Consider the following 27060-nt stretch of genomic DNA (forward strand, 5'->3'; position numbering starts at 1 on the left):
AATCCTAACAGGAATTAACCAGCTTGTTAGTGATGACCTGAGCTAGATAGTTTCTGGGGATTATTGCTATTTAAATCTTGCCTACCTTTCAAACAGTAGCAATATCCTGGGCTGGTGTTTTCTTTTTCTGGGGTGATATGTCTTTAGATTGCCACCCCCTCTATCACTTCTACCACACAGTAGGAGGCAGAGAGGAAATCCTGTGCTGCCTCCGCCATGAGTAAGGAGGAAGCTGCTGGTTTCTCTTTATACCAGTCTGGCTCGTGCTGCTAGCCATGATGAACCACTGTCGTCACTAATGGCCAGCGGAGGCCAAGCTGGATTGCGCTTGCCATGCTGGAAACCCCTTTGGGAACTTTGATGAAATCACTACAGACTTTCACCTACCTGTTTTTGCAGAATTCCCAGGATTTTGGTAAGGTTTTTGCAACATTTGTTACTTTTGTTTCATAATAAGGTGAGGTGGTTGTGACTGTGAAGCATGCCTCTATCTTTTGGTTCCATTCACTTGTCGGCAGAGAAAGCCCAGGGCTCACCTCCCATTCTCCCCATGCTGGTGGAGAGGGTGAGAGGATCCCAGGCAAGGGCCTGCTGTGGCAAAATAATGGCTAATAAACTTCTCTGAGCAGCATGCCAGGATGGGGAACTGCTTCTTATAAGGCAGGAAAAAAAAATCAAAAATATCAATACCGTGGTGCTCACCACAAGGTTCGGAGTAAGAGGTAGCAAGTGAAGTTACTAGAGAAAGTGTCTGTTGGAAGTGTTGCTGTCTGACATGGTATCAGCTTATACATACCCAAAGCATTCACTGACTTGGTACTGCTAAGATTCCTTCCCTGAATTTTTTTTAAACAGTGTGGGTCTAAGGTCCTGTATATGACCGTTGAAGCATGACCTTGGTCATGTTAAAAAGAGATTAAAGAAATTCAGTATTACTTTTCCGAAGCAGACAGTATAGTTTGCACAAGTATTGTCACTTGTTTTGCTCATTGGGCGCAAATGTGGTCATTGGAGGCTCTTGGTTTTCTGTGGTTTAGCAGTGGTCCCCCCATCACAGGTTCAGATGCATTTTACTCCAGGAAGATGATAACCTGCTTCTCCTATATTCTGAATCAACCTTTAGTGAGGTACCTGCTGAGCCCAAATTCAAAGTAGAAATGGGGGGGTGAAGGGGAAATTCCAGTGGTGTGAAATGCCTTTAAAATATAAAGTGTTTGTGGTATCTTTAAAAGATGGCTTTGGAGACTACTGAGGAAAGATTATATTTTCTTTTTGATCAGAGTTTCTGCCGTGACATATATTACTCCTTATAGAATAATTATGTATTACCTGGATTATAAGAATCTGTCTTTACACCTTTTTCTTCTTCCAAGTGTTTGAGAATCATTAGTGGAATGACACATCTGTCAGGAGATGCTTGTCAAGTATAACAGCAGATATGTGCAAATTCTCAGCTGATATAAAACCCTATTGCTCTAAATGTATCTCTGGTTAGCTTTCTGATAGCCAGCAGCCCCAGAGATATATCGTATAATATTTAGGGTGAAATTTTCAAAGTTGCTGAAAAGAAGTAAGCCCTGAGATCCCATTGAGGTCTAAACAGAGCTGAGCTGCCTGATCTATTCAGATGTTCGCAGGAGGAAAAAACAAAACAAAAAACAAGGGAGCTGTGGTTTCTAAAAGTTAATTAAAAGTGGGTGATGCAAGAGTGAGAAGAATAAGCATTGGCTTTACTCTTGCTGCTCGGGCGTGGTAATTATCTGTGACCACAGCTTTAAATAACTCTGGTCCTCCTTAGTGGAGGTGAACTGCTGACAGATGTGGCTTACTGCTGAGTCCTGCTGCCATTTTACTCTTCGTGCTAGTTTTGATTAATCTCAGTAGGAGAAGGTTCAAATCCCCTTTAGGTTTATAAACTATAGGACTTCAGTCCTCAGGCAAAGAAACTACTAAAAGGCACTGCTTCTTTATTGTGGAGGTGTTTCTTTATCTCTGTTGTGAAATCATGGGCTGTATCAGAGCGCTGGAGTTGTGGCTGTCTTGGTCTCTGTGCAGAACCAAAAGTGTGCTCGTCCTCCAGTGCCTGCCAGAAGGGCTCTTTGCATCTGAAAGCAGAGATGCGACCTTGCTCTTTAACCCACAGTGCTGGCAAGCACGCACAGTGGGAGGATGATGAAAGCATGCAAACTGCAATAGTTCAGGCAAAAATGAGTCACAAGAAAGCAGCCTATTTTATTCAATTCCAGAAACGCTCTCAGCCATTCAAAATTAATTTATATCCACCATTTTCCAGGGGTCTACTGTGTTTCTGAGCTTGGGGATGAGGTTGTAGCCAGTTTCAGTAATGCATTTTTGTTTAAGACACAGGCAGGCCCTGCTCGACTCATGGGTTTGTCTCAACACAAACCAGTGTCATTGGCAATATGAAGCCTGGCAATATGAAGCCTGGCAATATTAGCTTAATGCAAATATTACTTTAAATCATGTTCAGAGTGCTAGCTCTTTAGGGGTAGCTGTACTTACCCTGGTGCATGTTTTTGGCAACATTTCAAGTGTTTAGCTCTTGCAGTGGTATTTTTCTCTTTCTTCATAAAATATATCTTCCTGTTCCATACAAATTGAAATGTTTTTTTCTACAGACATGTGCTTTGGTCCCATGACAATAACTCTTATTTTAATCAACAATTTCAATATTTAAGTTTAGTGTTGTCCTACATGGTAACTACTTTTTTTTTAATTCAAATGAGTCTCACATTTACCATATAAATATCTCCTCATCCTAGTGATAATGTTTTGAAAGAATGTTTTTCTAAAGGGGACAAAAGATGTGCTCTTAGAATATACTTGTGAAATACTTGCATATGACTTTATTTCTAACAAATATTTGTGGTAAATACTTGACTTAAAAGGTTTACTAGTTTAAAAGCTTTATGCTTAGTACTCCCATGTTGCACACAGTTGCTCAATCAGAGTCAGAGGCATTTGACTGATCATCAAATAAAATTTTAATACTGGTTTCATAAGGGGGGAAAAGTTTATATGTGCAAAAAAACTTAGGTCCAAATGTGGAAACATTGATGTGGAAAAGGATGCACATTTGGACGTACATTGACATCACACAGCCCTGAGCACCCACATGATGATTGTAGGCCTCTTCATGACATGGGATTCCTGTAGAAGGCTAGTTGTCCTACCTCTGGCATGGATCCTTGCTTGGAAGTGCCCTTCTCTCGCACTGACTCCCCACTGACTGCCTGAGGTTCAGTGCTGTTGGTAGGACAGCACTCCCTTGTGATGTGAGACATGCTTTTGAATCCCAGCATGTTTGCAGACCCCATGCTGAGGCCATGTGCTTTAGCAAGGTTAGAGGATCTTGTTCTGAGAATCTCTGGTTCTCTGGTAGGCAGAGAACACGGGTGGTGGAACCACCACAGCTTGCACAGAGCAGTGGACATGCAGCTGCAGTCTAATGGCCCTTCCGTTTAGCACTCCGTGACCATAAGTACACACAGACACCTTGCTTTCATTGCTGAACCCCTTCTGACATGTTGGCTGTAATCTCTTTGGGACACAGGTATTATCCTTTTAACGGTAGGCCACTTCTGGTCTCCACAGGGTGCTGTGAAAGCATACTTCATACCCAGCTTAATGTCCTAGGATCCTGATTATGGAAATGGCCCTTGGGAGTTACCCTGTGACAAACTGCACACAAAATAGAAGAGCTGCTGCCAGGCAGCCAGGAAGATGGACAGTTCCTTAAAAGGGTTGGGGTGCCAAACCAAAATTGAGCAGCATAGCTGGGTGTTAAGAATCGCAAGGAAGAATTACTTGGGAATACTCTACAGAGTAAAACTAATTTGCAGAATATATGTGGCAAATAGCTAAGGAATAACCTCATGTTTGAGAAGATGAGATTGTCCATATCTTGATAGATATATTGTGTATGTGTTCATGCACAATGTATAGCCAGCAAAAGAGGAATAATTTATCAGATGTATATTTCATGCTGAATCGTTCACTGATCTCTAGCCAAGAGGCAGATACCATAGAGATTTATTAATGAATGTATCAGTGCTATGGCTGGCACCCAGTACTGAGGGATTGTACAGCCTGTGGAGGACAAGTGGGAGATAATTAAATACATACATTTTAGCCTCCAGAGACAGTGAGACTAATGCTGTTGGCTTGCAATGCTTTTTCATTGGCTGACTGTAAAGCTGTTTGTTAGGAGCTGAGCAATCCTAAAACTTGGCCTACTTGAGTAGCTGGGGACAAGTTCACAGGACGTAGATTGCAGGTAAATTCACAGGTACCTTTCAGGGGCAATTTCTGAAACAGTTTCTCTGAGTTAGAAGAATCTCTGCGGAAATTGTAGCACAGAGGTGTTTAACTTGTACTTTCCAGTAACTAGAAAGTCAAGGCTCTTGTCATTAAGTTCAAAGTCACTAAACTGATCTGCATTTATGTAGAGACGCTTGAAGGGATACATATTAGAAAAGGTTGAAAATCACTCTCTGCAGTGTTTTTTAACTGAATGATGCTGTTCTTGTCCTTTCAAGTATTTCATTATTGTCTAGAGGCAAGAAACAAAGTCCCTTTGAATGTGAAGCGTTATCTATAAAGAGGGTAGAATGAGATAGTAAATCGTGGTTAGATAAGAAAAATGCTAATCATGGTAGGCCAACCTGGACCAACTCCCAGAGTGACCTTAAAATGCAAAAATGTATGTGTGGGGAGAGTATGGAGTATATGGAGTGGGGAGCCATTTGCAATTAAGACTTCTCACCTATACTTTTTACTTACAAATGATTTGATGGTTGAAACAAATAAACAAAAATGCTGTGGTCAGAGCTACTGATTGTCAATCCTGATACTAAAAGGGAAGATAGACCCAAGACCCAGCTCTGCTTCCCTTGCACATGATGATTCCATTCAAGTATAGGACTATTATAAATTTTCAGTCCTTTTTTTTTAGGAAATTACTTTTGTGACCTGGGAATTCTGTTTTTTTCCACAGCAGTCTTAGAAAGCAAAAAGATACCTTGTTTGCACTGGCTCTCAGCAAAGTCTGGAATTATCTTTAAAGAAAGAGTTGGGGAAAAAAATCAGGTTTTTTTCTGAGTCAGTCTACAAAGAACATGGTGTTTAGTTTGGTTTGGGGGAGAGGGGTTGATTTTTTTTTTAATCAAATAGATAGAAAATTGTCAGGTATGATTATGTTGTGGTAGAATGTTTTGCATTAGCCATAGGCTTCCTATGGATTAGTTTGCAAGGGAAAGAAAATGGTTATATGTATGAGTTCTGTGTGTACTCATGATGTTGGCATTCCTTGGTTAAGGGGAATGCTTGTAACTAGGATATGCATGTGTTTATTCCAAAAAACTATTTATTTTCCAGCTCATTAATTAGGACAAACAATTGCTGACTGTCATAAACATTCACTGCAAATAACACAGGAAAAGGCTGTGTTGGAAGATGGCCAAAGTGATAGGATTGATGTTTTGAGCCTCTAAAAGATTATGCTGGAAGTAATTACAGTTTTTATTTGAAAGCTTGAGGGCTTCTGCAGCTACTCAGGCAGTTTAACCCAGCTGTACATGGGTGTGGCTAAGCTGGAGGCTTTCAGTCCCTCAACTGGGAAAGCATCAGCTACGAATAATGTGATTCAAAATAGCTCCTCCTGGAGTGGACCAAAAATATGCAGCTTTGGACAGACAACAGTCAGTGCTTCGCCTTTCTGTGATCTGTGCCAGGTACTGACCCTCCACTCCAATCTGAAGCAGATGAGGCAGAGCTCTCAGCTCTGCTTCTTGGAGCTGTCTTTACAGAATCCAGGGAAGCTGAAAAGTCATTAAATTATCTCAGATACAATTCCCAGAACCAAAATTGCTCCCACAGTCATGCATTTGTACAAAATTTTACACAGTCCAATAATGTTTTGTGGGGTTTTTTGCTGTTTGGTTTTGGGTTTTTTTCCCCCCCACATTCAATCCAGACCCAAATGGAAAAGGTTATGAAAAGTTTGCAGTATTTCAGTAATTGGAAAATGGTCTCCCTAATAGTGAGTGATTCAAATTACCTGGAGCATCTTTGTACTGTTATTTTTGTAAGAACTGTGTACTGGAGACTAGTCAAGTAGTACAAGAATATAGGAATCCAAGACATACTGGAACCATTTAAAAGCCTGTGTTCTATTCATGTAGGGTTTAAAAGAATGTGTAAAATGGGAGGGGTTGTGAGAAACATTTTGAGAAGTTTGTTGGGTTTGTTTGTTTTTTAAAAAGTCGCATGACTTGGCAGTGTGAAATTAGTATGTTAGGAAATACTGCAAAGCAATAAGATAATCCCAACAAAAAGACACCACATTTGCAAAGTAACTTTAAAAGCTCTCAGTACTGCATTATAAATATTAAATAAGGAAGTCTCACAACCCCCTCATGAGAGTTATTAGATGCACTAGAAAAAATGCTGAAATAGATGTACTTATGGCAGAAGCACTCAGAAGAATTTGGCCCTGTGAGTGCTGGGCAGATCACATGGAGGGTCACCTGTGCCTTTCACTGTGTCAGGGACTGCTGTGGAGACTTGGACATCTCCAGGTCCCTCAATGGCACTGTTTCTATGTGGTGATTCCAGGAACTATAATGTAGAGCAGTCAACTAATTAATTTATCCTTTCAGCAAGATGGCTTCAAGACCACAGTTGATACAAGGCTGCTTCTGTGCCTCTTCATCCCAGACCAGTACAAATGGAGCACAGCTCTTGAGCTGGGCAGATTTTATAAGCAAACCCCAGCTTGCTGTTGCTTTGGATCTCGTTAATTCATGTTGGGGTATTCATCCTGTGGGCAAGCTAGGGGAACAGCATGTGTGCCCCAGCACCCTGCCAGCTGCCTCTTCTCAGGAAACAGTGGGTGGGTTACAGTTCTGACTTCCCTCCTTGCTAACAGGCTTTGTGCCTGGATGAGGCAGGGGGAGAGGGGTGCTACTGACTTAAGTTGCTAAGCCACTGACCATCATATTTGAAAAATCATGGCAGTCAGGTAAAGTCCCCAACGACTAGAAAAAAAGGAAATGTAACCCCCATTTTCAAGAAGGGGAAAATGGATGACCCAGGAAATTACAGACCAGTCAGTCTCACCTCTGTGCCTGGCAAAATCTGGGAGCAGATTCTCCTGGAAGGCATGCTGGGGCACATGAAAAATAACCAGGTGCTTGGTGACAGCCAGCATGGCTTCACTAAGGGGAAATCCTGCCTGACCAATTTGGTGGCCTTCTGTGAGGGGGCTATGGAAATGATGGACAGGACTGGAGCAGTTGATGTCATCTGCCTGGACTTGTGCAGAGCTTTCAACACTGTCCCACATGACATCCTTGTCTCTAAATTGGAGAGACATCAATTTGATAGGTGGACCACTCGGTGGATAAAGAACTGGCTTGGATGGCCTCACACAGAGTTGTGGTCAATGGCTCAATGTCTGGCTGGAGGCCAGTAATGAGTGGTGTCACTCAGGGATCGGTGTTGGGACCGGTCTTGGGACTGGTCTTGTTTAACATCTTTGTCGCTGACATGGACAGTGGGATTGAGTGCGCCCTCAGCAAGTTTGCCGATGACACCAAGCTGTGTGGTTCGGTTGATACGCTGGAGGGAAGGAATGCCATCCAGAGGGACCTTGACACACTTGTCAGGTGGGCTGATGCCAACCTCATGAGGTTTAACCATGCCAAGTGCAAGGTCCTACACCTGGGTTGGAACAATCGCAGGCACAGCTACAGGATGGGAATAAAGGAAATTCAGAGCAGTCCTGTGGAAAAGGACTTGGGGGTGTTGGTCGATGAGAAAATGAACATGAGCTGGCAGTGTTTGCTTGCAGCCCAGAAAGGCAACCTGATCCTGGGCTGCATCAAAAAGAGCGTGAGCAGCAGGTTGAAGGAGGTAATCCTGCCCCTCTACTCTGTTCTTGTGAGACCTCACTTGGAGTACTGTGTGCAGTTCTGGTGTCCTCAACATAAAAAGCACATGGAACTCTTGGAACAAGTCCAGAGGAGGGCCATGAAGATGATCAGGGGACTGGAGCACCTCCCATATGAAGACAGGCTGAGAAAGTTGGGGCTGTTCAGCCTGGAGAAGAGAAGGCTGCATGGAGACCTCATAGCAGCCATCCAGTATCTGAAGGGGGCTTTTAAGGATGCTGGTGAGGGACTATTCATTAGGGACTGTAGTGATAGGACAAGGGGTATCAGGTTGAAACTTGAACAACAGAGGTTTAGATTGGATATAAGGAAGAAATTCTTTACTGTGAGGGTGGTGAGGTACTGGAATGGGTTGCCCAGGGAACTTGTGAGTGCTCCATCCCTGGCAGTGTTCAAGGCCAGGTTGGATGAAGCCTTGGGTGATACGGTTTAGTGTGAGGTGTCCCTGCCCATGGCAGGGGGGTTGGAACTAGATGATCTTAAGGTCCTTTCCAACCCTAACTATTCTATGATTCTATGACTTGAGACAGGAGTGTGTTACCAGAGGAGTTCATCTTCCCCTTTTCCAAAGGTATGGATGTCTTGTGTATTGTAACTGGTGTTCTGGGGGCCACAGAAGTTGATGCAGAGAACATAGGAAGACTAGTGTTGTGGGAAAGGTTCAGCTAAAGGATCCTGGAGCTAATCTGTATCTTACTTTTTCCTGTTCTGAAACATGTTTTTTATAACCTCTGGACATGCTGCAGGAGCTATCTTGGGTTAGCTATATTCAGCACCCTGAAATACGCTTCTTCCTTACCTCTACTAAGTAGCAGTGTTCCTGCGTCTTGGACAAATAAAACTTGAATTTACTCAGCATCTCGTTATCTGTGCCAGAATGTATTATATATCGTTATTACCCTCATTTAGTAACATATGTATAAAGATGCTAAATGCTTTCTGCGGTATAAATATGTTTTCTATGGTGTCAATGAATACACTGATCCAAGCGGCATTAAAATAGAAAGTGATTTTGAACAGCTACATGCATTTGAAAATTACTATGACAAAAATAATTTTGTACAAATTGCACCTGCAATTAAAGGGACGGTTTCCCTGGCACAGTGGTTTTAGCAACTGAGCCTGCCACCTGGGAGAGCACCACGCTGTTGCACCACAATACAGGCGGCACTAAGGTCTGCTGCTGTTGTACACTGGTCTGCGAATGTTGGATTTGCAGAGCTTAACAGGTCTGATGCAGAAGCTGCTGTGTCTCCTTTGTATTTCTTGTACTGATTAGAGCCCGGTATTTCATGTCCAGAGGTATTGCTCAATTATTTAGTCCTGATGATGCAGCAGAAATGGGGTAAATACTGTTGATTAATTAACATTTATCCAGTAACCATTCATTCCAGTTTTAGGAGCATTTGCAGAGAAAGTGCAAATATTGCAAAATTTCAGGTGGTCAGCAGCTGTTCTTCCTACCAAGCAGTGAATACGTTGTAAACCAAGCTTTTTCCTTGCAGATATAACCCATGCCTTTAATTCCGGGAAAGGGTGAGTGGGTTATAGAAAAAAGACTTGGGGACAATACAGCTGATTGCTTCAGACAGCGTCTTGCTGCCCAGTGTGGGGGAAAGAGAGAAGACAGAACACAGTTGGTCTCAAGAGACAGCCCAGATCTATGTCAGATATTGCAGGTCATAACAACTGTGAAATCCACCTGGGCTTTTGGTTCATGCTAAATGTAATCGTCTTTATGGTGCTAGATGTAGGAATTACTGGATCAGAATCAGTCAGTGATGTTATACAAGCATTTGGAGTAGCAAAATGTTTCTCTTCCTTTGCAAACTGGTGATCTTAATATTGAAATAACAATTTTTCATGACTTCCTGAGTTGACAGCTTACATGGAATGCCTTTATGTGGGATGGGGGTCTGCATATCTGTGGGTTTTGAACAGAAAATCCTTGTGCTCAGAGGAGACCAGCATGCAGGCAGAGTTAGAGTGAGGTTTTCTTCATGTTAGATTACAGTAGGTTTTCCACTGCTTCTTAACCATGTTTGATTGCCCTCTAATTTTTGTGAGAAATAAGACTGGAATAACATACTGTTCTGTATTGGCTGTTCCGTGATTGGAGTCCTGAAGCCAATTTTAAATATGATATAGATGTTGCCATGAATAGAAAATGCTTCTAGGAAGTGAATGCCACTCCTCATCAGAATCTATCCAGCAAATGTACTCTCAGTTTTGTTTCTCAATGGCATAACTGGAATTGCCACATCTTACACTCATGTATTCAGAAACTATTTGCCTAGAAATGTATGTACGTAGGTAACAATAAAAGTTTTAGGGGACAGTCCCTCTACAGCTGCCAGATATAATGGGAATGTTAATGTGAAAACGAGTTGATCAGTCAGCTACAGAGAGATATGTGTTCTTTTCTGAGGGTTGGATTATTATAGTTCAGGAACGCTAGTTCTAGATCCTTCATAGTTGGAGAAGGAGGCAGCTATCTAACAATCCACTGGGAATAACATTACTCCTTTAGCTGCCTTCATCCTTAGAACACTTGTGGTGTAAGTCAATGATTTTTTGGTTTAATTATGCTGTCATATTTTTTTATAATTGAAAGAGGGAGTAGCTACGCTATGTCACCCCATCACCCTCACTAAATCCAGTACATCCTGTTCTTTAATCTTTTTAAGGTGAGGTCATGTTTTTAAAACTGTCCTCTAGTTCTGAGTCATAAAACCATAGAGTAGTTAGGGTTGGAAAGGACCTTAAGATCATCTAGTTCCAACACCTCTGCTATGGGCAGGGATGTCTCACACTAGACCATGCCACCCAAGGCTCTGTCCATCCTGGCCTTGAATACAGCCAGAGATGGAGCATCCACTGCTTCTTTGGGCAACCTGTTCTAGTGTCTCACCACCCTCACAGTAAAGAGCTTCTTCCTTATATCCTGTCTAAACTTCCCTGTTGAAGTTTGAACCCATTCCCCCTTGCCCTGTTGCTACCATCACTGATGAAGAGTCCTTCTCCAGCATCCTTGTAGGCCCCCTTCAGATACTGGAAGGCTGTTATGAGGTCTCCACGCAGCCTTCTCTTCTCCAGGCTGAACAGCCCCAACTTTCTCAGCCCGTCTTCATACAGGAGGTGCTCCATCACCCTGATTATCCTCGTGGCCTTCCTCTGGACTTGTTCCAATAGCTCCATGGCTTTCTTATGAGGACACTAGAACTGAACACAATACTCCAAGTGAGGTCTCACGAGAGCAGAGTAGAGGGGCAGGATCACCTCCTTTGACCTGCTGGTCACGCTCCTTTTGATGCAGTCCAGGATACGGTTGGCTTTCTGGGCTGTAAGCGCACACTGAAGCAGGCTCATGTTTATTTTGTCAACAACCAACACCCCAAATCCTTCTCTGTAGTGCTGCACTGAGTCTCTTCTCCACCCAGCCTCTAGGTGTGCCTGGGATTGCTTCAACCCAGGTGTAGAACCTTGCACTTGGCATGGTTAAACTTCATGAGGTTGGCATCAGCCCACCTCACAAGCATGTAAAGGTTGCTCTGGATGGCACTCCTTCAGTGTATCAGCCAAACTACACAGCTCGATGTCATCAGCAAACTTGCTGAAGGTGCACTCAATCCCACTGTCCAGATTACCAACAAAAATGTTGAACAGGATCTGTCCCAGAACAAACCCCTGAGTGACACTGCTCATTACGCATCTCCACTTGAACATTCAGCCATAGACTACAAAGCTGCATGCAGCCATCCAGCCAATTCTTTATCCACGAGGTAGTCCATCCATCAAATTTACGTCACTCCAATTTAGAGACAAGGATGTCATGTGGGACAGTGTCAAATGCTTTGCACAAGTCCAGGTCGATGACATCAACTGTTCTACCCCTGTCCATCAGTTCCTTAGCCCCATCATAGAGGGCCACCAAACTGGTCAGGCAGGATTTCCCCTTAGTGAAGCCATGCTGGCTGTCACCAAGCACCTTGTGGTTTTTCATGTGCCCTAGCATGGTTTCTAGGAGAACCTGGTCCATGATCCTGCCAGGCACAGAGGTGAGACTGACTGGTCTGTAATTCCCTGTGTCTTCCATTTTCCCCTTCTTGAAAATGGTGATTATGTTTCCCTTTTTCCAGTCATCAGGAACTTCACCTGACTGCCATGATTTTTCAAATATGATGGTCAGTGGCTTAGCAAATTCATCCACCAGCTCCTTCAGGACCCGCAGATGGATTTCATCAGGTCCCATGGACTTGTGTACATTCAGGTTCCTAAGTTGATCTTGAACCTGATCCTTTCCTACATTAGGCTTGAGGTCTTCATTCTCCCAATCCCTGCATTTATCTTCGAAGACTTTACTGGTGTGGTCAGAGCATTTGTCAGTGAAGACTGAGGCAAAGAAGTAATTGAGAATCTCAGCCTTCTCGAAATCCAGGGTAGCCAGTTGTCCCATTTCTTTCCAGAGAGGGCCCACATTATCCCTAGTCTGGGTATGTCTTTTGTTGGTGACATACCCATAGAAGCCCTTCATGTTATATTTGACATCCCTGGGCTGACTTATTTCCAACTGGCCTTAGTTTTCCTGACCTGATCCTTAGCTTACCAGACAAGGTCCATCTATTCTTCTCAGATCACCTGTACTCGCTTCTACCTCCTATAAGCTTCTTTTGTTCTGAGATTTTTCAGCAGTGCCTTAACCATCCATGGAGGGCTCCTGGCCTTCTTGTCCAGTTTCCTTCCTGTTGGGACACAACACTTCTGAGCTTGGAGCAGATGATCTTTGAATATCAGCCAGCATTCTTGGCCCCCTCTGCTTTCTAGGGCTTTATCCCATAGAACTTCACTGAGCAAGTTCCCAAAGAGACCAATGTCTGCTCTCTTGAAGTCCAGGGCAGTAAGTGAGCTTGCTGCATGCCCTTCTCACTGTCCTGAGGATCTTGAACTCTAGGATCTATGAGTTGAAGCTGACATCTCTCACTTGGGGAGGAATTTGCTCTTCCATGCAAATGCGCTTGTCTGTGTATGGAGGTCTGACCTGTCCTCTGCTCCAGTAATTTTTATGGGTAGTGCAGTAGCTGCTGTGTAGATGCAGTTCTCTTGCTCTGTTCTGGGATCTGTTGAGCATAAAGCCTGCTGATGGGTGGGAAGCAACAATTTAGATTGTTTCTGTTGCCAGACATCAGTGTTGTGAACACTAATACCTTGTTTTCTCTGGTCTAATGTGGAAAATAATGCACTGGGAGCTACAGGGGAAAGACATCAATATTGCATGAAACCTTTTAATTTATGAACAGGAACATTGGCAGGGTGGTGGGAAGTGGGCAGAAGAAGGATGGCTCTCCCTTGTAAAGACTAAGCTGCCAAGAGTTAAAGTGGTTACAAAACACCAGTGGTCTAGATTTGCCAAGAGCTGTGCTCTGCCTATCGCACTGAGCTCTTTATTCCACATGAATAAGTTTCATGGAAACTGAGGGGGCTGCTGTGGAACAGCATTCTGCACAACAAACTTAGGTTCAGTAATTAAGTCTCAGACTTTGTGCTGCAGAAAATGTTTCAGTCATGAATAAAAAAGAGAAAGAATACTTTAATTTACAAGAGACACTGACAGGCTGGCTGGTGTTATTTGTAGGATGTGATCCAAACCCACTTAATGTCAATGGCTATCTTTCTGTTAACTTCAGTGGAGCTGACCTACAGGGGGGTTTGTTATGGTTCATCCTTATTAGTTGAGTGTGGTAGCTCCCAAGGGTGTGTATAAGATGGCTGTCCTCTGTTGTGCACTCACAAAGGAGGCCATCTGGGCAACAGAGAGCTTATGCTCTAAAGAGAGAAGGCACAAGAGCAGAGCAACTGAGCATCATACCTTTCTGCTGATTGAGAAGGGGCAACAAGAGAGGGAGGGGAAAATGAAAAGGTTGTATCTTGATATAGAATGAAAGAGGTGCCAAAAGAAAAAGTCCATCAGTGTTGATATTCCCATGTGACAGTTTGTGAGTGGTTTGTTTTGGCAGTTTCTGGCCAGTTCTAGTTGTCTGTGTGTCCCAGACTCACTGCATGTGCATTCAGATAACCTGTCTGTGGTCTCAGCAGAACCAGTTAACTGAGAGCCTAAGCATCTGATCCTTATCTCACTAGCTTTAAGGATTTATATACCTCTAAGTTAAGCGTGTACTGAAGTGCTTTGCTAGTCTGGTATTAGGTGCTCAGTACATGTGCCTGGAAGGGCATAGGGAGTGTTTGCACTGACTAGACTCTGGGAAGAAACATTAAGTGCTTGTGATTGGTGCAGCCAATCTGGAATATACCACAAACACCAGATTAATCTAATTTGAAAGCTTTGAATTAAATCTGTTTACTGTAGTGGAGCCTCCCACAGTTCTCCACCTTCTTTTTGTTTCCTGGTACATTTTCATTTGGGAAAGCTGCAGTGTGTGTGTCTTCTCTGTGCTCGACCGAATTGTGATACTGCTAAGTTTTTTGGTATTATTGTTAAAAAGGAAACCCACAACATCATTAGGTTTTCTCCCCTGCTCCTTTACATTGCCTTGAATGCATTCCTGGTTAGGTCTTAACCAGAACCTACTTACTTTCCTGTTTCTTACCCTTTCAGCTTCTTCAAATGCAATGACTCAGCAGCTACAAGATGAATTTGACAGTAGCGTGGAGAATGCAGAAGCATGGATGAAGGCCATCCAAGAGAGACTGAGTATCAATGACAACACCAAGGGACCTCGATCTGCCCTAGAAGCCAGATTGAGAGAGACTGAGGTAAGGGAAGAGTGATGTAGTGTTTCAAAGGTGGCTGTCACTGCTACTGTTGTTACAGAATTTATTGCTGTGAACTCTGTGTTAGTTGGAAAACTGTTAGCTGCCCCCATGTGCTAGAATATTTGTCCCCTGTGGATGGGTTTACATCTGTATTATTGCTAATTTTTTCACCTGCAAAATGTTTACAGACATTGTAGAAAAAGAGGATAGCAATTTGATACCACAGGCTTCCAAGCTCTTCAGATTGAACTGGAAAACTAGCAGCAGGTTTGGCAGGTTAAAATGTTTACACTGTCCTATGATCATGCTTAAATCTGAAACAGTTGCATTGCTGCTTGCAATTACCAGTGATTTGCAGGAGTCCAGTCTGAGATAATTAGATCATGTTAGTGTTCCATCTCCTCCAGGACACTGGCACTGTTGGAGAAAGCTTGCAGTGTCCTGGTAATGGACAGTTCTAGAGTAATTCCCCTGTCCTTTTCCATAAATTCTGATGATTAGGTTTACAGGTCCCCTTAATAATCTGTCTAATGAAAAGGTAAATGTTTTCATTTGTTTTCTGATTTCACTTAGTCTCTTGTATAACTCTTCTCACAGAGATCCCATTGAAGATTGTGCTTACTTTCTTAGTGTGATTTCACATTCATTAACTTCAGTTTCATTAGATGTTATCTTGGTTTTATAATCTCAGAGAATGAAACAATCTTGTTTGTCCCATCTTTACCATTCACGAGGGAGTGGTGGTGTGTCTATGATTAGCACTGAAACTCTTTTTATACTTGTATTACCTTTAATTCAAGCTAGTATGTTCTTTACAATAAATGGCAAAATCTTTCCCATCATTACCCTGAAGTCTTTCTTTTTGTGTCTTCTCATATTTGTACTATCTCTTCTGAGGTTTAAAAACTCCAGAAAGATCCATATTGCAGGCTTACATGTCTTCAGCCTTTTTCCTTAACTGTGGCTTATTGAACACTGGATCTTGCCTCTCTCATAATGTAGAGACTTGTAGGAGTGATGGATGATGGTGAGACTTGCATGTCAGTTATAAAAAATATGAAGTATTTCCTCTTGGTCTATAGATTTATTTCTGCACTTAAATGATTTTCACTCATTCCTTTTGTCTGGGAAACTGATATTTGCAGTCTCAAAAAATATGCAAGAAACACGGGAACTTGAGTAGGAGAGTGTTAGTTTGGCAAAAGGGGTGCATTCATGACAGAGAGAACAAGATGTAAGGTTTTAAGGTTTGTGGTGATTTAATATAGCCTGAACTGAAGCCTGTTGACTTCTGTGGGCTTTGGAGGAGGCCTATAACATGCAAAAAATCATGTTAGAAGATCTTTTTTCAATTAAGACTTTAGGAATTCATAATTCTAAAGAGTAACAAGTGTCTGTTCTCTCTTCCTGTCTGTACCTTATCCACTTCCTGCTCCCTCCTCCTGCCTCCTTTCTGGGCCTGGCTTCCCTGTCCAGCTCACATGTCCTCGTGATGTGCTTGCTGCTTCACCTATTGGCTGTTTTCAAATGTAGCAATCATTTTTCAGTTCCATTTTTACATCTGGTTTGCTTTTTTATTTTTTTTAATGCTTCCTTCCTGTGGTTTATTTTCTGTTAATTCATTCATGAAATGCCAGCCAAAGATAGCAGTCATTTAAAAAACATATTTGAAAAATGTACAGCCACTGCTTTCTCACTGGCTGATAAATTGCTTTAAGCTGTTGGGAAAATATCTGGCTTGGAATACAGCTTTACTCCAAAATTTTTCCTGTCAGGTGATAGCCATGGCATTTATTTTCATTCTCTGTCCTACCCTTTGCCCTGCTTTCCTGGATTCTTTTAATTACACTTTTCATAGTAGATAGTTCATCCAGACACTGGTTTGAACATCACATGCAGACTTGGAGTATTGTGTGCAGTCCTGGTGTCCTCAACATAAAAAGCACATGGAACTGTTGGAACAAGTCCAGAGCAGGGCCATGAAGATGATCAGGGGACTGGAGCACCTCCCATATGAAGACAGACTGAGAAAGTTAGGTCTGTTCAGCCTGGAGAAGAGAAGGCTGCATGGAGACCTCATAGCAGCCTTCCAGTATTTGAAGGGGGCCTACAGGATTGCTGGTGAGGGACTATTCATTAGGGACTGTAGTGATAGGACAAGGGGTATCAGGTTGAAACTTAAACAACAGAGGTTTAGATTGGATATAAGGAAGAAATTCTTTACTGTGAGGGTGGTGAGGTACTGGAATGGGTTGCCCAGGGAACTTGTGAGTGCTCCATCCCTGGCAGTGTTCAAGGCCAGGTTGGATGAAGCCTTGGGTGATACGGTTTAGTGTGAGGTGTCCCTGCCCATGGCAGGGGGGTTGGAACTAGTTGATCTTAAGGTCCTTTCCAACCCTAACTATTCTATGATTCTATGTACTGTGTACATGCCAGAAGAACATTTTTTTTCCTAGAATGTGAAACTGGAAATCAAAGACCTGTGATTTGGTCTCAGTTTTGCAATAACTGCCATGATCTTTTTGAACAAATCCCATAGGCCTAATCTTTCCAAAAACTGCTGATTTTGAACCTCTCAGTTTTCTAATTGTAGAAGTCTTTTCCTTGAAACTTGAAAGTTACAGCTAACCAGGAGTTTGTGAAAGAACAGCAAAAAAAGGTAATCTGATGGTATTAGAAGTTTGGATAAAGTAATGCTGAAAGCTGACATCCAAATTGGGACCTAATTAATCTGTTGCATTGTAAAAAACTTGTGCGAATTTTCCATCTCTGGGTAGATGTGGGAATTCCTACACAGCCAAGGCCATGTAGTGAGCGATCCCGATACCCTGAGCCTTGTTACTGTAAAGTAATAAGATTTTTGGCAGGCATAAGCAAGGTCAATTGTCTTGTTAGGCCTCTGTAATTTTCCACTGAAAACGTGCAGAGAATGATCTCTGACAAGGTTGTAGTTTCCCACTGTATTTTTAGAGTAAGGTATTTAATCGCAATTATAACAAGTTATAAACATTAGCTTTGTAAACATTAGTAACCTCTAGACTAACCAATTAGAGCTCAGTATCCAAGGCTGTTACATAAGAAACCTAAGGTTGTAAGGGTATAAAAGGAGCACTGTATCTGAATAAACTTTGGCAATCTCTTGATCACATTGATCGTATCTGCGTTGTCCATGACTCCTGCATCGACAGGTAGAGAAGAGTATACTTAAAATTAGATGAATTAACTTTCAGTTCCTAGCATTCCAATTGATGTAAGATACATGTTTTCACCAATTCATAACTTAGCAATTTAGAGTCAAAGCAAAATTTGGTAGCAGGCAGAAAATTCCACTACTTATTTTCTCTTGGCTTGTTTTCTGAGCCAACTTCTATTTGCAGTAGGAAGCCTTTTTAATATGCTTCATGATTTTTATAGTAGACTTTAAAACTGAGATGATGCAGTGTACCCCTGTGGAGATTGCCTCTACACTCTGGCAGGTGGGAGAGAGCAACTGACATGGGGCAACATAGTGCTATAATGCTGTAACAGCAATGAAAATACAGCCACAGATATTTGATAGACAGTGAGCTGGTTTTTGTAGTTAAATATTTTTCAACTGCTGCGTGGTTTAAAATTAAATTCAGTCGTTTATGATGCTTAAGAATAAACAAATCTGAAGAAAAGTTCATACTTTCAGGAGTTTTGCAGCAGGGACTTCAGGATTCCTGGGTAAACCCAAAGTTTAAGTTTCATCAATTTATACTTGTTTTCTTTTCATGCTTTCAGTCCTGTTTGTTTTTCTTATAGAAAATACGTGCACTGGAACCTGAAGGCAGCTTGAAAATTGACTTTATTCTTGTGAAGGCAGATGCTGCCCTTCGCAGCATCAGTGAGGATAAGAAGCATGAGATACTATCTAAACTGAAAGACATTAAAGCCTTGTGGGAAGAGACAACCATATACATTACTCACTGTCACAGGTAAGACAAACATACTTTCTGTTATGTTGAGGCAATTGTCTCATCCAGAGCTCTCATAAAGTGCTTTTTGCCTCTCTCTGATGCCTGGATTGTATGTAGCAATCACTGCTAATCCCAGTCCCACAAGCATACTGGGGGACAGTGTGGGAAGAGAGGGTCAGTGGGTCCTCAGTGGTCTCTGCTTTCACAGCCCAGTCCATCTCGTGGCCTGGAATGATGAGTTTGGCCAGGTACAGAGGCCTTGTACAGCATATTTCCTCCACAGAGTAGAGAAGCCCTGAGAAGTGTGTCTGGACCCTCTGAGGTCAGAGCAGCTTAAAATTGCTGAGAACTATGTCCTTTGCTCTGAAGGCCTTATGAGCTTGCCAATCTCTACTGCTCCCATCGTAATTTCATCTAACTCATCTCTCTTGCTGTTCCCAACAGCCGTATTGAGTGGGTGTGGCTGCACTGGAATGAGTACCTGAAAGCCCAAGATGAGTTTTACACATGGATTCGCCACATGAGTGTGACCTTGGAGCCTGACATTGAATTGCAGCTTGGCTTAAAGGAGAAGCAGTGGCAGCTGAGCCACGCTCAGGTTCTGCTGAATGATGTCTTAAATCAGTCAGTCCTGCTGGAAACACTGCTAGAGGAAGCTGCTTCCTTGTTCAGCAGGATAGGTGACTCCAGCGTTAATGAGGATGTTCAGAAGAAAATGAAGGTGGAATATGAAAAAATCAGGGAGCAAGCTGAGGTACACCTATAAAGAGTGGGAGGTGTTCAGTTTTCACCAATATACAGTATTGTTTGATGTCTGCTTCTTCAGTGATGTTGCTAACCTGGTAGGACTGCAAAAAAAATCCCTAGAGCTGAGCACCCCTGTTCTTTCAGTCAGTGGACTGTTTGCAAAAGTCATCATGTCCCAAGATAAGCTTTTAACTACGATGCTGTTACACTGTGCTTTATAGTAATATTGTTGTAAAGTAACTGCAACCTTCTTGCTGTGACCTAGTGAATATCAATTTAGGTAATCTCTGTATAAATTTTTAATTGTTTCTCATCTTTCAACACGTTAGTGAATTTTTGTATAACAAGATGAAAAGTACCCATTTGCGGAGCCAGGGAATATTATGTGCACACACCCTTGTTGCAGGAAGTAGCATTAGTCCGGATACCGAATTGCACTCCCTGTCTGCAGAACTGGGAAACACCGAGCTGGTAAGCAGCTGTGGCCCAGCACTGAGCTCAACTAGCCAGTTCCAGTAATCTGAAAGATTTTCACTGCACACCGATACTAATTCCTGCCTGATGCTAACCTTACAGGTTTAACAGTTGCTAGATACCCTGGTGTGAGGCATCCTGGTTCACATTTCAGTGCCAGTGATTTCCTTTAACCCTATTGCTGGGTAAAGATTCCAGATAAGGCTCATACTTTTCACTTCTAAAACTTGGGTAGAGACAGGATTGGACCATGTGGCATGGCTGAGGGGCAGATGTCTGCAGGTGGGAGGAATGCAGTTTCTTACTAGCTTATATCAATAGAAATCTTCAAAAGGATATCTGAAATAGAGAGACGGACACATCTGTCCCAAGCATTTGGAGATCAAAACCTAGTCTTCGTCTCACAGTGGCTTCCAGGAATTCCATAGGCTGGAATTACCTGGGGCAAATACAGGTAATTTTCATTACATTGGTTCTACTATCTGCTTGTGTCAAAATGTTGCTTTTTACTTGTTCCCACACCTGCACCCCAGTCCAGAATTGAAGCCTGACAGTGATGTATGCTTTCCCTCCCTGGGTGCTGTTGTACAAAGTTAGCTTCATGTAACACTGGAATAACACCACATTGGGATGCTTCTGCCATTACTTTGCTTGCTCTACACATTCTTCTTAAGTAAAATGGCTTGAACCCCAAAACAATGAAAAACCTCCTGAGCTGGCACCTTCTGTGAGCATGAAATTCAGGTATTTTGTAGCCATAAAGATAAAACTCCTAAGTCTCTTCAAAAACCAGAGTATATTTGGAAATGCTGTAACTGCACAGAAAGGCTGTAAAACCACTGACAGACCTGAGCCCCAATGCTGATATAATTTTTAAGGTAGATCTCTTGATTACAAGGCAACTGGATTTATGCATAAGAAAGTTCCTGGGAATTCAGGTGTCGTTTATCTAGATTGCCATTTAAAATTCTCATTTACTCCCTTCTAATCAGGATTTGTCTTTGGTTTTGAAGCAGGAGACAGTCATTAACTAGTTTAATAAGGCAGCTCTTTTAAACAAGTAATTTGAATACTGAGAGCCAGAATGTGACCTCTTTGAGACTGGTTTTACATAGTGTAATTTCTCTGAGTGACTTGGATACATGCTGGTGTAAGTAAGATCAGGAAATGGCTCATAGTACTTAGACAAAATATGTCTTTATGTCTCCCGCTAACTGAGATGCTAGGAAAAGCTTTTCTTTGGCATTGGTTACAAATACCACATTTCATAGAAGAATTGGGTGAGATAATCCAGCTAAGAAATACGTCTTTCAGGAAGTATGGAACACAGAGAGTTGGGAAGCCTTGGATTTTGCGGCTGAAGTAAACGTAGAGTTCATTAGCTAATGCCAAGGTTATGGGCACCTTGGGAATCATGTTGGAAAGCATAGAAACTCTGCTACCTCTTCCAACAGGAGGGAGGAATGAATGAGAGACAAAGGAGTTGTAAGGGGATTGCTCAGGCACCCCACATGATAAGAGGCCAGGCTAAATGTGACTCACAGATGCTAGCTAAATGCCTGAGCTGCCTCCCAGAAGAGGCTCACTGGTGTTTGTAGATTGCACTTGTGTTTGAAGAGCATTTTTAGATCCCGTGCACTTGTCCAGATCTATCAGAAGGCAGGCTCTTGGACAGTGTTTCTTGAAAGATTTGCATGTGACATTGCTTCTCTGGTATGAGCAAATGTTGGAGGCTGTTTTTTTTTTTCTTAGTGCTAAGATGTGTCCTTATCATTCCCAAATTTCAAAAACACATAAATTGCTTTTAATTACATTGACATTGACATCAATTAGATGTGGCAACCATTTCCTGTGGGCTTTCCCTTACCTAGTAAAATAACAGTATACAGAGGTAGATGATTGTGGGTTTTAGCATAAGCAGTGGCTGAATATGGTAAGAAAAGTTATGATCTATCATATGTTCATATTTAGTCAAATATATCAAATATGTCTGAGCACAACAAATGAATTTCACTCTGTGTTGTCTCTTAACTGAAACCTAGGTATTTATAATGCCAACCCTCATGTACCCTAGAGCTAAGACTAAAAGCACCACTACAGGAGCTTTCTGAGTACCAGAGTACTCTGCTTTCATAGGATCATAGAATAGTCAGGGTTGGAAATGACCTTAAGATCATCAAGTTCCAAGCCCTCTGCCACAGGCAGGGACACCTCACACTAAACCGTCACCCAAGGCTCCGTCCAACCTGGCCTTGAACACTGCCAGGGATGGAGCATTCACTACCTCCCTGGGCAACCCATTCCAGTACCTCAGCGCCCTCACAGTAAAGAATTTCTTCCTTATATCAAATCTAAACTTACCCTGTTGAAGTTTGATCCTGATACCCCTTGTCCTATCACTACAGTCCCTAAGGAATAGTCCCTCCCCAGCATCCTTAAAAGCCCCCTTCAGATACTGGATGGCTGCTTTGAGGTCTCCACTCAGCCTTCTCTTCTCCAGGCTGAACAGCCCCAACTTTCTCAGCCTGTCTTCATACAGAGATGCTCCAGTCCCTTGATCATCCTCGTGGCCCTGCTCTGGAATTGTCTCAGAGTACAGGAGATCTCTGAGAGGACAGAAGTGCTCTGCTTTAGATGCCACAGATGAATTTGAAGCAGGAATTTCCTTTACATTCTCTGGATTGCCTTCCAAAGGAGGCTTGTTTGGCTTTAAAGGAGATGTTAGGGGAGAGGGTTTCCTCTGCCTGTCCACCCTCCTTGAGTACCCAGGGCTGGACATAGCCTGCTCAAACACATCTCTTCCTCTGCAGCTCATGGCAAATCCATTATTTTTCTGTAAGTGCTCTCTCTTTCCAGGGCCATGTGCTTCCTTAATGTCTCCTCTTGTTAACTAAATGCTTGTGGAGGTTGAGTTTAACACTGTCCTGCTCCCTGATTAGCTATTCTAACAGAAGTGATACTGTATTTTCCATCATTAGAAAGTTTCCCTGCCTAACTTCTTGGGAGAGCGGTCTAGATCCATGGCATCTCTTCCTTGACCTCACAGACCAGCAGAAGTGTTCACACTTTGGGCTCCTCTGTTTTGGCTGAATAGCCTGGGCAGGAGTGAGTCATTTTGACTTCTTTTTTAACCCTTTTTTTATTAATGTTAGACTTTTGAGTTTAATAATAGCTCCACTTTGGTATCTGACCTCCTCGCTTTGGAGCTTCTGTCAATGCAACAAATCAACCTGATTCCTTGGAATGCATAAGCCTGGACTGACTTGTTTCACTTCTCTGGCCCATTTACACTGCTATAAAATTTACCTCCCTAACATGAGGTCAAGGTGCAAATTGTTTAACCTGTATGCATTTCTGCAGATTTGAGAATCAGGAGGGGATGTAGCAAACAGGTGAGGTGTTTTGCTATATGCGTCTTGGCCACAGAAATCTGCAGTCATAATTCTGCTTTTTGGTCCCAACTAAACCTATATTTGCATAGATGGTGCTATTAAAGGTTCTAATAAGCAGGCAGTATTTTATCCTTCATGGGAATCAGTTGTCCCTTAGCTGTCCCTCTTTTGTACCAAGGCAAGTCAACTAACTTTAAGGGAGTCACTCTGCATTTGTACCAGTCAGCAGAGATTGCAGTGGCAGTGTGAAAAACAGGTTGGTGTTATGCCACCCATTTGTGGCTTTGTACTGCACCACAGGCATAGTCTGTCACAAAGAGGAAGGGCAAAGTCCCACAGGGACTGCCATGCCACAGCACATGGGAGATCCCATGGTGACTGATGTTCATGCTGCTCTTCTGCTGGTCTGGATGTTGACAGAATGACAATGGCCCACTGCCACCTAAGGCAGGTTGACAAATGTGGTGACATGCCCAGAGCCTCACAGAAACAAGGGAAATGCAGAGTGAGCTTGAAATTCTGTCCACCATTGCAGCTATCACCCTGCTCTCTGTGGAGGGCAGCTAGAGTGAAGCTCGGAGGCATGGGATGTGTCCCATATTATGCAAAATGAAACTCAGCCTATTGTGTGTGACAGAAAAGCCTTTCAGGAGTGCTGCAAACACTAAATGGATTGCACAAGGAACAATTTTTTACTGATGTACCCATAGTGTACTTCAGTTGCTCTCCATGCCAACTGATGAAGGGCAAGAAAAAACAATTCTGATTTCATAGGAAGTAATATTTGAGTTAGATATTATACTAGTGAAACAACAGAGCAGGATTAACTGTGATTTGTGTAAAATTTTTTTCAGCAAGACCTAAGCTTCAGCTGGCAAATGGGAATAGCCTAGGTAAATGTGACTTTTGTCTTGTTGCAAGAATGCCAGACTGGATAAGCAGGGAGCAACTCAGCCCCTGTAAGTTCAGGAATTTCTGGTTAAAGAGTGCACACTCAGTAACTCACAAAATGAAACCTGCTTCCCATAGGCTTAAATTTGCTTCCAGGGTCTGTGATATCATCACAAGATAGTTTGTAATCTACTAATTGAATAAGTGTGAAAGTTCCCAGTCTACGTAAAAGTAGATGGTCACTTTCTGCAGAGCCTGCTTAACTAATGAACACTTTAAAACAATGTGTACACATGCCCCTAGTACAGTCTCTCTTATTTTCGTTTTGAGAGATGGGGAAAGTCTGTTGTGTGCTCATCTTTATTTTTAACCAGCATGGGGAACAACTGCTTGGTAAAAGTAAAAAAAGTAAAAAAACAAGGTAAAACCCAGAAACTGACTTCTGTCTTTTTTCTTTTTCTAGTGAAATACTAGGAAATTTTGGAAAGGAGAGGCTAGAAATTCACCTGAGAGGACTCTGCAATTTGTCTTATTGGAGACTAGCCATTGAAAGCCTATAGCATGACCCAAATGGGGACAAGCTTTTACATACTTTTGTGTTCTGTTTCTTGAGATGAATTCTGAATTCTTCTGGAGGCCAAGTACTGGTGTGACTTATGTAAAAGGACTCTTGTTTATAAATTCTGTGTTACAATGTAAAGGAAAAAGAGCCAGATAAGCACTGTCCTTACAGCTTGTGATGTGTCTTGTTACAGAACAGAGTGAACCTGCTTAAAAAGATAACCAAGGAACATGAGCAGTACAGCGCTAACGTCAACCGGTTTCAATCGTGGCTGAATGGTGTGATGGAAAGATTAAACTCCTGCATTGGAGAAGCAACTGAATATTCAGCAGAGGACAAGTTAAAGGCACTGAAGGTCCTTAAAAGTATATTTCTAACAAAGAGCTAGGATTGTGTGTTTTCTTTATGCCCTTACATGTTTCTCAAACCACACAAGGCTGTACTTGAGAAAAGAATTACACAAATGAAATAAGGTGTGATTTTAACATGGCCTGGGAGGAGAGTTGTATCAGGTCCTAAAACTGTTAGTACATATGGTTCTTCCAACTGTGAAGTCTGTTTTGTTGTTCATAAAGCCTCATCTCCTATGGTTATGTGATTCTTTGAGAATCTTGCCCTTTAAACTTGTTTAAATGAGTGATATTTGGTAATCATGATCCAAATAAAGCCCAAAGGCTCACAGGTTTTGAGAGTTCAGAGCTGGTGATACTCATACCAGTTTTGAGAATAGTATTCAAAATTTTGGTGCCACTGCCTATACTCTTTAGCTTTAAATCTCTCAGAGATCTGACTGTAAGAATTCCTTAGTGCCTGTAGCTCCTGTTGGCTTTGTCAGGGACCTTAGATGACAAACATTTATGAAAATCAAACCAATATTTTCAGAATCTTGGCAGTTAGTAGTACTCAGAAGGCAAGAGAATTACTAACACTGGCTTCTGATCACTTGAAAAGAGACATACTTTGTAATAAGAAGGGAAGAACAAAATATGTACAACCAGGAGTAGCGGTCTTTTTTTTCTCTCTATTGCTTTCAGCTTTTCCCTCAATTTCCCATCCCTGCAGCTAATCTTTAACTTCTTCCTGCAGGAAATTGCCAAAAACATTAGAAGCGGTGGAAAGAAATTGGACCAACTTGAAAACGAGTGTGCAAATGTGATTGAGAATACCTCCCCACTTGGAGCTGAGAGAATGAAAGATGAACTTGAAATGCTAAGAAAAGCCTTGGAGAAGTTGAAATTGCTGCATAGTGGGGAGGAGGAGAGATTGCTCAAGATCCAGGAGTCAGAAAGTGCCTATGAGTCCCAAGCCAGACAGTTAGAAGCAGACATCAAGGTGTTGAGAAAATATCTACAGAAATTAGAAAATCACCTAGAGCCTGGGGAAGGGGAAAAGACTGAAGATGAGTTTGTAACCCTGTGGAGAAAATGCAATGTAAGTTGTTATCCTTTGTATGACTAAAACAAGCAGGATCACACACAGCCATAGACTGAGCATGTGTAGTTACAGCTAACAACAGGTGCCTGTTCCATTGATTAAAGGTGGTAAGGAAATAGTATTGATTGTCTATGAAACAGACCAAGGAAAATTTGAATAGTGACGGTGGAATCAACTATTTTAGCATTTATCTCGTTCAGCACAGAGGGAGTAGGTTTGGAGCATGTGTTGGAGTTTGTCTTGAGTTTGAAGGGACCACATGCAAAAGGAGCCCAATACAGACCAAACAATATATTTGCCCTACCTAAAAAGAAAGCAAGAAAATAATGTCTGACTGTATATATAAATTCACATACACACATACATACATCTATTTTGGGATATTTGGCAAGACCATTTCTATATTCTGCTTTCATCTGTGTAAGGTATGTTCCTGTATTCCTTTACCAGCAGACATCTTTAGTCCTACAAAGTCCCAAGTTTATAGTAATCCAGTATTTATACTAAAATCAATCTGTTGCAAAAATGAGTGCAAAAAGTTTGTCATGCATAATGTAGATAAGAATCTTTGCCACTCATTTCCTCTTGAGGACTGTTTTTGCACTTATTATCTCTTCTCAAAATGCCTTTCATTGCAATTTATATGTCTAGAACTCAGCAGGGCTACCTAGGAAAGGTATATGTAAAAAAGAATACACAAAATGCTGACTGGTTTAAGCCAGCTACATTTACATAGGTTTTTTTGTTGCTTTCTTGACCTAAATCACCCTAAAATTAACATGCTGTATATATGAGTCTTTGAGAAAGACCTATTCGTGCAAACAGATGCAGTTAAGTCTGCTCCAAAAATGTGTCTCATGTTTTGTACTGCAATC

General features: G+C 42.0%; 1 protein-coding gene across 4 annotated transcripts in view; it reads left to right on the forward strand.

Moving 5' to 3' along the window:
- Positions 1–361: 361 nt before the first annotated feature.
- Positions 362–27060, forward strand: part of SYNE3 (spectrin repeat containing nuclear envelope family member 3) — a 66167-nt gene continuing 39468 nt past the window's right edge. For 2 of the 4 annotated variants that reach the window (XM_031049317.2, XM_031049315.2), the window contains exons 1-6: positions 14400–14456; positions 14587–14744; positions 18531–18703; positions 19130–19439; positions 24945–25106; positions 25838–26182. In XM_031049317.2, coding sequence (XP_030905177.2) covers positions 14601–14744; positions 18531–18703; positions 19130–19439; positions 24945–25106; positions 25838–26182 — 1134 coding nt within the window. In that variant the 5' untranslated portion in view covers positions 14400–14456; positions 14587–14600. Of the gene's footprint in view, positions 416–14399; positions 14457–14586; positions 14745–17882; positions 17933–18530; positions 18704–19129; positions 19440–24944; positions 25107–25837; positions 26183–27060 lie in introns of those variants that run through there. The other 2 variants (XM_031049316.2, XM_031049318.2) reach the window with 2 other exon arrangements.

This window comes from Melopsittacus undulatus, chromosome 4, assembly GCF_012275295.1.
Source record: "Melopsittacus undulatus isolate bMelUnd1 chromosome 4, bMelUnd1.mat.Z, whole genome shotgun sequence".
In the NCBI taxonomy this organism is placed as follows: Eukaryota; Metazoa; Chordata; class Aves; order Psittaciformes; family Psittaculidae; genus Melopsittacus; species Melopsittacus undulatus.